At 37.1% G+C, this 14,859-nt stretch overlaps 1 protein-coding gene across 2 annotated transcripts in view; it reads left to right on the forward strand.

Moving 5' to 3' along the window:
• Window positions 1-2,891, forward strand: part of LOC121185886 (mannosyl-oligosaccharide 1,2-alpha-mannosidase IA) — a 166,300-nt gene extending 163,409 nt beyond the window's left edge. For both annotated transcript variants that reach the window (XM_041044380.1, XM_041044382.1), the window contains exon 12: window positions 1,375-2,891. In XM_041044380.1, the coding sequence (XP_040900314.1) occupies window positions 1,375-1,516 (142 nt within the window). In that variant the 3' untranslated portion in view covers window positions 1,517-2,891. The remainder of the gene's footprint in view (window positions 1-1,374) is intronic.
• Window positions 2,892-14,859: the final 11,968 nt, after the last annotated feature.

The raw sequence follows: 14,859 nt of genomic DNA on the forward strand, positions 1-14,859 counted from the left end.
CTGTAGTGACATACAACAATAGTAGGTGTTCTAGATGGAGGTTTTTACATCAAATAAGAAATCATGCTGCTGCAGAAAAGTGACTGTAAGCCAGTCACTTAAAGAAATATATTTGGAAAGTACATGTACACCTTTTCTCTTTCTTGACAAGAATTAGATGAAAAAAATGATACCACTCTCATGTCTGTTTAGCAAATATGAAGCTACGGCCAGGAGATAAACAGGTAGTCTGGCTCTATCCAGAGGTAACAAAATCTGCCTACCACAACCTCTAAAGTTCACTAATTAACATGTTTTATAAGTGGGGGAAAAAAATGACAGAACTGTGGATGACTTCACGGAGTCCTGTCGTCACAAAGAGGAGGTAGTTATTTAGCCCTAACAAGAAATTATCCAACAAAAAGTATCCAAAGTAAAAGCACAACTTTTTAGCAGATTAAACAAACTTTATTTATCATGTTAATCATTAGTTTTAAAGGTGCTGGTAGGTGGATTTGTTGCCCCTTTCAGGTCTTCTAATCGTTATGCTAAGCTAAGCAGCTGGTTGAAGTAGTTTGCCCTGTAGTCAAGCAGAGGGCGCTCTTAAAATTCACAATCACAATATTTGGAGGCTGAGTGCCTGTGTATTGCTGCTGTGATAGTGAAATTTCCCAACTTGGGATGAATAAAGTATTTCTATTCTATTCTATTCTATTCTAATCAGCTTGACCTGTTGCATGTCCTATTGATCTGTAAACTAAGCTAATAAATAAAAACAGAGGACACTAGCGAGCAAAACGTCTGATAACCTGTGCATGGAAGTTTTACATCATAGATGGCAAAGTTATCAACAAAGATAAGTCGTTTGTTGTAAGTAAGTTTGTTGACTTTAAAACTCAACTGTCTTACTCTACAACAACAAAAAATCTGAAGATTCACCTGCTACGAAGTCACTCAAGTGAGGCAGCGGTGGCCCCAGAAATGAGTGGAGCAACACCAGCGACACAACCTTGTCTTCCCCTCACATTCATCCAGAGGGCTGCTGCCAGAAGCTTATAAAAAGGCCATTGCCAATAATGTAACAAGATTTATATGAAAAACGTGTGGCCCATTAGCTTTGTTTATGGAGAAGGGATTCAGGATAATGACGAAGCTAAAATTCTAAATCACACCACAATCTCAAGACACCACACAGGGATATGTATAAAGAATAAATAGGAGGGGCTTTATACTGTATGGATTGTATTCAAGTTGAGTTTTTGAAAATGTGACAGCCCTATAAAGTATTCCTGTAAGTGTATGTAAAAGCAATGAATGTACAGAAGCACAAAGCAAAAGTGAACTATTAGCCAAGATTTTGATTTAACTAACTGGATGTTTTTCATGTTTGATTAGGTATCTGTACCTGCTCTTCTCTGACGATGACCTCCTCCCCCTGGAGGACTGGGTCTTCAATACAGAGGCCCACCCGCTGCCCATCATCCGCAAGGGCTGCCTGCAGGAAGAAGCAACACAGGATAAGACGGTCTCTGAATAAGACTGAACACAAACCGACAACTGAGACAGTTTCAGACACATCTGCGCACACAGTCACACAAATACAAACACCAATTCAGTGCAGGTTCAGTCTTTTCAGGAGCGTGTTATGAACTCTCAATTCCTTTCCAGTAAAGGATGTTGTCGTTTTATGCTGTGATTGTAGATCCTTTCGCCGGGGTTACTTCCTGCTGGCACTTCTTTTTTTGTGGACAATCAAGACAAACATGACTTTCATGAAAAGAGCACCTTTTTCTTTCCTTCTTTCCTCTGTGAGGAAACCAGTATAACTTTCAGACCCAAATGTATGGGAGGAGGGTTGAACTATGGGCCATATTGTTAGAAAGAGAGAGAAACGTACAGAAAACCACTTGAGTTTTGCTCTTTGATTTCGTTGTTTCGTTAATCTTGAACGATGAATGATTTCCTCAAAACTTGTCACTGCATTTTTTCCTTTGTGAGTACACTATTTGACCAAAGGTTTCTTTGCATTTCTATTCCCCTCTTTCCCAGTAATGTGTTTTCGGTGGGATTTGCCAGAAAGTAAAAATTACTATGAGGACTGAATTGTAATGTATATTGATTAATGTACAGACAAACACGAAATGTGATTCTCAAATCCACCTCCAAACTAATGTTGATGTCATGTTTCTTACTGAAACAAGCTTGAATGATTTTTTTAAAGTCAGGAAGTGTCAGGAAAGTGGCAGTGTCTTATGCATCCAGGGACCATTTTTTAAAAAATGATGTTGGGTTGTGTTTCCGCTGTATGCTTGGGTTACTTTTTGAACAGGACAATGCTTTCTCAGTTCTCTCAGCCTTTCAAATCAGAGTAACAAATGGAGTTCTGTCAGTTCTGTGACTGTAATACAAGCATAAAGGAAAAAGGACACATTTGCCAGCTAGCTCCAAATGGATTTTCCTGTTTCTGTTGTAGTTTTTCTGCTTCACCCTGCCTTTACATGTGAATCCATACAGCTGCCAATACTGATGTTAAAGGCTGTTAGACTGCGGAGACGAGTTTTCATTCTCATCACTGTTCTTTCCATCACTGCTGTCCTGCACAGTTGTAGAGCGAATGTGCTGTACATACAGATGAAGTGAGTGACCCCTGTATGAGCTTGTCTTGACTTTATTTTGTGATCTTTTTCTTTTCTTTTCTTTTCTAAACTTCAGTGGTTATTTTTTCTGGGTTCTCTTTTGATTTGCTTCCCTCAGGTGTTTAAAAAAAAAAAACTAAAAAGTTCTGATTTTAAGTCTAGTTATTGCTGAAATTAATTGTTATTACTTATTCTTACTGGTTGATTTAACTTTCATTGTTAAATATTTTCAAATACTGATAAAAAGACCTGTGCAACTTTGTACATTTAAAACAATGACAGTTGTTGTGTCCTTTTCATTGGCCTTGTTTGTTTACTTACCTTAAAAAATCTATGTCCAGCTTGCTGTGGTATTTATCTTTCAGTAAGTTTTTGACTACCTGATTGGTACAGCAGGCAGCTACAGTAACCTCAGAAGGAAACGACCTGCAAAAAGGAAGGAAACTGGACTCACTTGCTGCTTACATTTGTTTCGCTATTTGCTTCCGGGAAGTTCATTACAGATTTAATTAAAGGGGGACGTCTCAGGGTTGTGGAAAGTTCCAGCAATCACGCCCAGAATATGACTAATGGGGTTTAAGCGTTGCACTTCGGCACCACGGTGACAGGCCAACAAAGCAAGATTTAATATCATCCTCACCAAATGATTCAGCTCTACCCGCTGTCATCTGAATCCTAATTTCTGTCTGATAGCTTGAAGTGATTTTTTCATTGGCTTTAAATAGAATAAGCATGTATTATTGACATGATTGACATTTAATACTAATTTGAAAAATGATACTCAAATGTCACAGATCTGGTGACATTAATCTTACTGACACCTTAAAAAAGAACTAATGCAAAGGTGCGTGAGTTTAAATATTAAGTGTAAACGTTATTATACAGCCTGCAGGACTTTTATTACCTTCGGCTAAGGCATGATAATGGAAAGCAGGGCAATAGTGAAGGGCACAATTTGTACATCTGAGCTTGCCCGACCTCGCCTGGGGGACATAAATGGGAGGATCACTGTCCATTTGAATGTACCTGAGACTGATAGTAAAAGGACAAACACAACAAATAATCCCCTCCCTAATCTCTGGTAGGGCAGGAGCAACAGAATCTTCGGGGCTGCTGTCTGACTTGGCAAGACCTTCCGTCAAAGGGGGAAGAGCTATCACTATCTCGTTGCCACAGTTGTCCTCCAGCTGTCCAGACCAGTATGACAGTTTTATAGGGAATAACTGGCATGTCAGTGGAGATCTGTTTCAAATACTATTTGATTTCAAAACAGCTGTCAGCTCCACCTACTCATATTTTCAACTCTCCAGTGATTTAAGACAAATGGAGGAACAAAAACATAATGATTCGTTTTCAAGCCAAAGAAAAAAAACGGTATAATTAGAGGAAGATTTCTGCAATGGCAGATTAATATACAGTACAAGCCAGCTTTGCTTACACTGCAACTGACATTGTAAATTGCTTACAGAGCATTTAAACACAAACTTTAAGCATCTTCAAAGGTTATAGGATATTTCACCTGCTTCCATCTTATATTCAACTTATAGCTAAATTATTTTCAAAAGCTTCCACTTCCACACAACTGATATTTCAACAACTTTACACTTTAACACTTCATATCTGCTTTCAGCATTTACAGCAGTGAACAAAGAAATATTTAAAACAAAGAAAAATTTAGCCTTTACTGTGACATGTTACCTCTTTACTTGACCGTTTTGTTTTTGATTAATTAAACAACACATGTCTAATTAATTACAGGCCACTGTTGGTGATTTTCCATTCCATGAAGATACAGCACAAACCAAAAGACATTTTAACCACTGTAAGTTAACACATCAACTTACACACACATACACACTTGAACTTCAAGCATCCTCAGCTTACACTTCATCTCCTTTCACCTGACACATGTCAATGGACATTTCAGCTGCTTACAAGCAAACTCTTACAAGCAAAGACTTTTATTAACTTTAAGTGTTTTATTAAAGGTTCAACATTTTCAGCAGCGAGCAAACCTAAACATTCTCAAATTTCTTGTAGTTAAAGCACAATGCACTGTGATATATTATCTCTTTACTTGACCTTCTGTTTGGTCTTATTAGATAGCACACCGTGAGAATAACTATGATTTGCATTAACCACAGACTACTGCACAGAGAAAAATGCCAGACCATAAATAGCAGGTAATAAAGATACAAGCCAGCTTTGCTTTGTCTTTTCCTACAACAAAAACAGTAAAATTACAGGTTCAGTCTCCTTATCCGCTATCCTAACCCTCCTACTACCACCTTTGGATAAAATCCCTCAGATGTATTCTGAGACAGAAATGTCATCTCATACAGTTCAAAACAAACACGACAAAAAACAGCTTACCTGAGATGTCACTACCTGACAGAAAAGTTTTAAGTAAGCAAACAACTTAAAAAATAATTTAGAGAGTTGGACATCTCTCCCCTGCAGCTATTTTGTCATATTATTCAGGTAGTGAACTTCTCATTTTTTTTTGGAATGAAACCCTTCAAATTAAGACTTAATTTTAAATTCCTGTTCCACGCTCCTCCTGTTCTTGTCGGCTCACTTTCATGGTTTGTTTAACAGTTATTTTCTCTCAGGGTCGTGGTAAAAGAAGGGAAGAAAATAGGAATATGGAAGGATTTGAACAATATTTCTTGCCTCGCTTGTCTCTAAAACTAATAGTGAAATACTTGATTCTAACTATGCACTGAAAAATATTTGGCTGATAGATGTGTTTTGTGCCATTCAAAAATCATATCTTGTATAGAATGTATACTATATTAATTAGTGCACTAGACAGGTACTTTTAGGCAGATTTTATGATCTTCAAGCAGAGCCATGCTAACTGTTTCCCCTTGTATCCAGTCTTTATGCTAAGCTAACTAACAGCTTGCTTCTTATTTATTGCACATAGGAGTCGTATCGATCTTCAAGTCTAACATTCGGAAAGACAGCAAATAATCACATTTTCCCAAAAATGTTGAACCATTACAACAGCAATATTCATCAAGTAATAACAGTAACCAGAAGTAATTGTAGATATATATTAAATAGTCATCAGAAAACTGTGTTAAATCAGTACAAACCCCTTAAAAATAACACCATATTAACTTAGCATGAGTATGCTCGCAGTTTATATTAGCATATTTGTGCATTAGCATTAATCAACTTTACAGTGACAGTTAAGTTTACTATTAATGGATGATTCTGTCCATAAAAGCTTATGAAATTTGAGAAAATAATGCCCAGTGCCATTTTTCACAGCTCAAAGTGACATCTTCAGATTGACTGTTTTCTCTGACCAACAGTCCAAGTCGTGTTTGCCAGTCCAAGACCCAGTGACATTTAATCTGCAATAATGTAAAACAGAGAAAGACAAATCCTCACATCTGAGACTCTGGAACCACCGAATGTATGTTATTTTACCTTGATAAATAATTTAAATGCAGTATTACTTGCAGCCATATATACAATGAAACAACAGCCTTTACCCATTTATTTACACCTCCTACTGTATGTTCTATTAGGATTTCACCAGAGCTACAGACCATGCTGTTCAATTCAATTCAATTCAATTCAGTTTTATTTATATAGCGCCTTCCACAATCAAAATTGTCTCAAAGCACACTCAGTTAAAATTTTTTTAAAAAAGCACTTAAATCACCAGGCAAGTCAATGTTAAAACTCTACATCAACATTCAACTGAAACTGAAAAAGCATACTGAAGGAGGAGTAAGAAGAGCTCATTGCTGCACAATTCCTACCTACATTTTCCTACCATAACAGCTTTTGTCTCCTATCAGTGCATTGTAGCTTTACGTTCTCTCTCCCTACAGCAGGCCAAGGACAGAGAGATATGGATGAATTTGTTCTGAACAATGAACTGAAAATGGAATTCTTTTCACTTATCTCTACTCAGGGACTCACTCGTGATTTGTGTGTGCGTGCATGCGTGCGTGCATGCTGGGGTTGCTATGGAACTAACTAAAATAGCTCTCTTAGCTGCAGACAAATTGTTTGGAATGGGGGGGGGGGGGGGGGGGGGGTCCCTGAAAAGCAGCACAGGTGATGCATTTGTTGTTGGAGAGATACTGTATTCAGGATGACAGACTTTCAGCCAGTATTTGGTTTCCCATAACATCAATGACTTTGAAAAGTTTATGCACTGGAAACTGAATTACAGTTACTGAGGTGGCTGTAATATTCTCCTAGTATATGTGATTAGCACAAAGACTGATTACTGGATACAGCTAATCCAGGCAACATGGAAACCCATGCTGCTCTGTCCCATGCCATTACCCAATTTTATGATTATTAAAACTTTAATGTGATTATTAACTAGATTCTGATTTGGGGAAATGATACTATTTAGTCCAGTCATGCTGTCATTTAATATTCATATTCAATTATACATTCTAATTAGATAACTAACAGTCATGCTAGAAGCCTATCTTGCCAGATATGAGTACATTTTACCATAAATTGTGACTAATTGAGCAAGTGAGTCTACATAGTATGTTTTTGGCATGTGCAAGTGTGCAAGTCTTAGTGTGTATAGTGTGCGTTTCTGCAACTAGATTCACCCATGTGTATACTGAGCAGATGCCTCAGCCCTCAGACACAGCGCTGTGTAGCTCCAGTATGTGTTTGTCAGAACATCCTGTGCACTGCCAACACTTGGTCCGCCAGGCTGGCCTCATCTGCTGCCCCAACACCTTGTTATCACCCGGAAGGGAACTCAGCTGCATAATCAGCTGCTAATACACACTTCTAAAAATAACTCAGGCAGCTCAGGGGTCAGAAGTAGGAGGGTTTAGAATCGACAGGTATAAACAACATATATATATATATCCATAAATAGATTGTACTGTAGAGGTGGCTTGGTTTATGTAGGAACATCATGCTTGAGGCTTTTTCCATTAAGGTCAAACCAAAGGTTTCCACACAAAGCCAACAAGAGCTGCATTATAATAGGGCTGCAACAAACAATTCTGTCTATGAATTGCCAAAGAGTCCAAAATCACAAATCATGTCTTCAAATGAGTTTGTCTGACCAACAGACCAAAACCAGACTATATTTAGTGTAGCAGAGAAAAATAGTGAATCTTCACATCAGAGGAACTGGAAACAGAATTTTTGCCAAAAATTTTTACCATTTTTGACTGAAAAATGATGGAAACAATCGTTCAGATATCCGCAAGTTGTTTTTCTAATGTACTCTCTACGTTATGGGCTAGTCTACAGCCATCCTTGCACCTCTGTGAGGCTGTCATTAGTTTAGCCATTGAAGTATTGGACAGATTCATTTTTTGACTAGGCGACTGCATTAGTTGACAAATCAGGGGATCACAAAATGATTTGCAGTTCATCTTAAGAGGAACATAAATGTGTGCATCAAATTACATCCAATCCATCCAACAGTTGCAAAGATATTTCACCAAAACCACAGATGTCATGGTGGCACTAGAGGAAAAGTCAGAGCACAACCAAAGTTTTTGAGATTAAGACATTCTGGGGACCATTAATATTTCCTCCAAATTTCGTGGCAATCCATCTAATACTATTTCAGTCTGCACCAAAATGCCCAGTACAAAAGGATTTGCTTTTTTAGACAAAATAATTACACAGTCTAAGAAGCAGCCGAGCTTCTGTGGTAGAGGTCACTGACGAGTACCAATTGACGTCAGGTGTGAGTCACACCATGTGACAGCTTACAAGATCCAGCTGCAGACAATTAATGTCCCTAATCATCTCTCCCTCTGAAATGTATTTTTGATCCTGTGGGGTGATGATGAAGTCAAAGTGTATTTCCAAATTTTCACCCCTACCACTCAAACTTGTTAGCATGCAAACTGAGTAAGCTTGAGTTTTGAGTGGGCTGTTGATGATCATTATGCAATGCACAAAGGAAACAGAGGACCAACTTACAGCTGGGTAAAGTTAAAACAAATACTGGGATGGAAGTTTAACAGCTTCAGAAAGTTTTTGCAAATGACGGACAGACAGACAGATTTGGGGAAAAAAATCACTATTGTCACATTTAATTGGATGTGGTAGTTTGAACTCTCCCTATACACCTTATGTCATTTCCTGTCAGTATGAAATTATAAAATACGGTAACTGATAATCTTGATTTTTGGTATATAGTACAAAAGGTATAATACTGGTATGTAGTATGGAGGTGCGAGAAAGTTCAGGTCAGTGGGTTATCACAGATGCCTAGAGCTAATATGTGTATGGTATGTTGTGTTATATGGGTTGGTATGTTAAAGAAAAAAAAACAAAGAATATGCATATCTATTATAAATTATATTATTTTAAGTAAAATAAACGTGGCAAGTTTATAACATTAATAGTTTATAATATTTGTGATACTCAGTGATAGATTGCCGCATTTTAAAGCACCCATGCTAATTTTGCCATCTCTGCAACAAGACTGTTTTGTAGTAGCCCATCCTCCTTGTCATTTAAGTGTTTTAATGTTCAGAGGCTTTGAGGAGCCTCATGAGTAGAGTAATTTAACCCAGAATCCTGATGAAAGCTAATGCTAATTGTTATGGTTCTCAATGTCATAAATATTCATTTGTCAACACAGTCTAGCATCTGTGACACACCACTTACTGCTCTCTGCAGAGATTTATAGCTTTGATGATGCCAGGAGTCCTACTTTTCTGATAGAGTAGGTGAAATATTGAGAGGTATACTTTCATCTTTTCACTGAGGTACTAAGTTCATTATCTAACTTATGATGAACGTCCCACTGCTTTTATTGTGGCCAATCTTACACATTAACTTTATTTATATGCGTCTACATTGCGGTGAAGGTTAAAAATAATGTTATGTTAAACAGTATTCGCAGCGAGGTTTATCCTGAGTATCTGGGACATTGTTTCTGGAAAAGCACATTGTACTGGCACAAAGGCGCTGTTGGATTTTTCAATTTGATTTTTTTTTTTAATCCTTTGAGCCCTGTAAATGAAATGCCGTTCTTCTCAATTGCACAGAGGTGACAGCGGAAGTCTCAGCAGTGGAAATCTCAAAACCTCAGATAATAAAAACCAGTACTATGTGCATGGCTTGACACTACCAGGGGGTAAGTGGGAAACTACATTTTGGAAATTTTAGTAACCTGATCCTTTAGGGCCGGGGTCGCCAACGGGGTGCCCGCGGGGACCACATGAGTAGCCCACTGGCCTGTTCTAAAAATAACACTAGCCATCAATGAGTTGAGTCTAAAATTTTAATATAAGTATCAATAAAAATAAATATTTAATTCATCAGGTTACTTCCGAAAATATTTTTTAAAAAAGAGAATTTTTCAAAAGTAAAAATGTTCAATATACATGAACTCTGATCTCGTCTGGTTCAAAGGTCAGTATTGTGCGCATGACAAACCGCGTTTGTTGAGATAAGCTAACAAGCGCTGCAAAGACTGCGAGTTGAATGCAGTTTCCACTCCCAAAAAAATGGCAGAAAAAAGGAAGAAGACGTATTATTTCACAGTGAAGGGGAGAAAGAGACTACTACTACGTGTCACAAAAGCTACCATGCTAACTACCCATCTGGCAGTGCACTACAGGCAGAAAAAGCAGTACAGCGCAACTGATGATCCTTACCCTGTTGTTGTTTGATAAGAAGAGCTCCTGACACTAGTGATGGCTGATCGAGGCTTTGTTGAAGCTTCGACACCTGATTAAAAAAATGGTTCATTACCCAAGGCTTCAATGACACAGTGCTCGAGTAGGACATCTAGTGGTCAATAGAATGAAGTGCAATCAAGATGTGTCATTTATTGGTTCATGGATTGTTTGGGATTTGATTCACCATGCACATTCTTGTTCGACTACACTACGTGTTTGTATGGTTTCAAGCTGACACAATAAAATACAAATGTTAAATATATTTAATATTTGAAAGAAAGAGGTTTATGTGTACGTGGGTAAAGAGGGTGTGCTTGAAGAACAGGGCAGTGGGTGTGCTTTTGTAACTGTTTATATATATATATATATATATATATATATATATATGTATGTATGTGTGTATGTTTAGTTGAGGTGCATACGAACAAAACAAAAAACACGGCACCCTGAAAAAAGCGCTAACTTTTCTCGACCAGAAAAAACGATTCAACCTGGCGCAGAGAAAGCATAACCTATTGCTAAGTTAGGAGTAGTATGAGATTGTCAGAGGCGGGCCTACCGAATAGTTGTTTGAGTATTTTGTTTGGTTTTGTTGATTTTGTTGTAATGCACTGGTTCAGAAAACTAGATACAAGTAGCACAACCGCTCACCAATGGCCGCACTTCATTGTTGTGTGCCGTTATGCACTGTTTTGTCATGTTACAACAAGGAAGTCAGCTTTCATGCATTCCCCATTAACACTGCGGTATGGGGAGAGAGAGTGGATGCAGAAGATCCAGAGAGATGACTTAAACCCGACCAAAAACACCTGGGTTTGTGGTCGGCATTTTAAGCAGTCTGATTTACATTTGACTATTAGTGAGGGCATGGGCAACTCAGCAAGGAATTAAAGATCTATCTTGCTTCTTAAAAACATTCTCTGTATCATTGTCATCAGTACATTCGCTTTGGGTTTTTACTGACTTGAAATGAAAATCCACCAGATCAAACACCTGATACAGAGACAAGGGTGGTAAATAATCTTGATCGTGGCCATTGGTAGTGTCTGATAGCAATAGGTCAAACGTTGAAAAAAAAACAACTGATAATTTTAAAACAAATACATGACAACTGACCTAAATGTTAGCTACATAGCTACTGCTATGTAAATAAAATAAAATATCATAAAATATCACAGAAGTCTAAGTGTTGATCCAGAGAGTTTAAATGGGCACTACATGTATTTGAGTTTGAGGTGGAAACAACACAGCTGCTATAAAACAGATTTCTGCTGATTAAGCTTTGACTAGTAAAGTTTTATAACAACTATGATTAGCTATACTTTAGTATATTTGGAAGAATATTGGCTTCCACCGCAGCACAGGTGTGCCGCTATTTTTTAATCATTTTAATCATTATGTTCTGAAGGCAGAGGGATGTCTGTTTAGCTTTTGTTTTTTTGAAGCAAGTCCAATCTGTTGTTCAGAAACCTGTATTTATGATTCTGACTGCATCTCAATTACATGTGTTTTGATTCCCAAGAGATAGAGATCCTCAGAATTTGATGCTTTGTTGAATACAAAAGCTCTTAGGATACTGTATTAGGTGTCAATCACAATGCAAATGAGCTGTCTGAATGTTTTTCCACTTCAGTCAGGTTTTATACATACATATTTCAACACTGGAAGCAATTACATGTTATATGTGCGAGCAAAGATACAAACATACGCTTATGTGGAAGCAAGTCTGAACTTTGAAGCAGGAAAATGTATACAGAAAATGCAGCAAAGACACACAACTCAACAATCTACCTCAGCCCACTCAGGCAATAAAGCAAAACATAAGCATTAATTCAAGCAAGAGTTTCCAAAAACAATTCTATCAGTTCTGCTCCAAAAACTGGCTCACTTTCCTCAACCACTGAGGCTGACAAATTCAGGAGTGTGATCTCAGCCAGCTCCTCTAAACGTCCAAATGCTGTCTCTTCCCCTGTACTGTTTGTTGATCTAATAGTTTTTTTCCTTCATCTATTGAATCACTTTACATCCAGACATAGTGTTTTTACATCTATTTGCTTAACAGATCCACTGGAACACTATCCAAAACAAGTTTTGAATATTTCTCAGTTTTTAAAGAATTATCTTGTGGACATGAACATGTCTGTCCTTTTTCCTCTGCTTGTTCTTTCCCACTACAATTGGACCCAAATTCCTCTAGGAAGCGTGAGGCCAGGTTGGAAGTGCCAGGACTACACTGGGTATGCCCAGTGCGGGACACAGGCGAGAGGCATGATACCAGCCCACACTGAGCCTCCAAGCTGCCTGCACTGCTTCAATCCTGTACCAATATGATCAAAGAAAAACATTTACATTAATCATGTTGCCATGCTTCGCCAAGGACTCTCCCTTGTTGCTGTCCCTTTAGAAAAAATGCCCAAGACAACACTAATTAGGAAGAGATTTTTTTCCCTTGTTTTTCAACAAGAGCTATTATACAGTGGCTGTTCTGCCCAGGTCAACAACTGTAGGTGATTAGTGTCAGCCGCAAACATGCATAAGAGAAGTAGCATTACCAGTACAGCTTTAAAAATGTACAATACTACAGTGGTAGCAGTGCTGTTGCAGTGTTACTGTATGATGTCCTGACAGAATATAGCTTTAAATGTGTTATGAGGGCTGCAACTAACGATTCTTTTCATTATCTTGATTGATCAATTTATTGTTTAGTCCACAAAACATCTGAAAAATGTGAAGTAAAACTTTAAATTTAAGACAAGAAAAGGGAGCATATTCTGATACCTTAGAAGCCAGATAAATTTAGTCCATTAATCAAAATAGTCCATTAATGGTTTTGTTTCAGCCCTGTGTGCAGGTGCAATGTGCAGTACTGCAAGGATTAACAGAACACGATTATACAGTAATTTTATTTTTTTCTAATTGTTTCCTCTTTACACTCCAGCTGTAACAATATGTTTGGTGAGAGATTATTGTATTAGCAGTGAAGCAATACGTTCAACTTGGATTGATTGCTCATGTGCTTCATAGCTTTTGCAATGGAATATAATTTATTAATTAGAGCTACTAAATGACTGGCGAGTGCTTTGATTTCTCACAGTGAGTTGGTGAGGATTCACAGAGGAACCATTGGCTCTGTAAAATACAGCAACATAATAAACCTACTCTTGTCCATCCACCAAACACACGTTATAGGTTTTTAACGCTGACATAATCACTTCATTATTATCATAACAGCCTAGGGTAATGGGGAGTTTATCCCACTTGGGATCTGGAATCACAGCTGCGGATTGATATTTTTGTATGATTTTATGGCTGACCCCTGGATCTCTGGAGATCATTCAGCTGGTTACTAATGGACGACAGAGCTCATGTTGCTTTTTTAGGGTCCGAGCAAGAAAAACGTGCGAGAGCCCTATTGTATCTGAAGGAATTATTATTAGTATTATTATTATTATTATTATAGAATAAAATAGAATAGAATAGATCTTTATTGTCATTGTCACAGGTAAACCGAAATTTTAAGTTATCTCCAGTCAGTGCATAAAAATATTTTTTTAAAAAAAGAATAAATAAATAAAACATATAATAACATTAGCAGCATACATAACAGACAAACACGCAGTCATACATACCAAGTCATTGCCTAAAAACAGCGTATTGCATATTATTTTTTTGCAGTATTGAGGTTTGTTATTATTATCATTATTATTATTATGATTAGGGACAGTGCATGAAATTTGTGCACAGCATTATTGTAATTGAAGGGATTATTATTATTTTCTTTTATTTTTTAAAAAAAATCATATTTTAGTAAGACCTCAAAATGTCATAAAAAACGTCATAGTATAGTAAGGCGTCAAAATCGGACAAAAAAAGTCAAAATTTTTTTCGACCTAAAAATACCATAAAAAACATCATAGTATAGTAAGGCGTTTTTTTGGGGGGCAAAAAAACTCAAAAAATTTTTCGACCTCAAAATGTCATAAAAAACGTCATAGTATAGCAAGGCGTTTTTTTCGGACAAAAAAAGTCAAAAAATTTTTCGACCTCAAAATGTCATGAAAAACCTCATAGTATAGTAAGGCGTCAAAATCGGACAAAAAAAGTCAAAATTTTTTTCGACCTCAAAATGTCATAAAAAACGTCATAGTATAGTAAGGCGTTTTTTTCGGACAAAAAAAGTCAAAAATTTTTTCGACCTCAAAATGTCATAAAAAACGTCATAGCATAGTAAGGCGTTTTTTGGGGGGGCAAAAAAAGTCAAAAATTTTTTTGACCTCAAAATGTCATAAAAAACGTCATAGTATAGTAAGGCGATTTTTTCGGACAAAAAAAGTCAAAAAATTTTTCGACCTCAAAATGTCATAAAAAGCGTCATAGTGTAGTAAGGCGTCAAAATCAGACAAAAAAAGTCAAAAATTTTTTCGACCTCAAAATGTCATAAAAAACGTCATAGTGTAGTAAGGCGTCAAAATCGGACAAAAAAAGTCTACTTTTTTTCGACCTCAAAATGTCATAAAAAACGTCATAGTATAGTAAGGCGTTTTTTTCGGACAAAAAAAGTCAAAATTTTTTTCGACCTCAAAATGTCA

The sequence above is a fragment of the Toxotes jaculatrix genome, chromosome 8, assembly GCF_017976425.1.
Source record: "Toxotes jaculatrix isolate fToxJac2 chromosome 8, fToxJac2.pri, whole genome shotgun sequence".
NCBI lineage: Eukaryota > Metazoa > Chordata > Actinopteri > Toxotidae > Toxotes > Toxotes jaculatrix.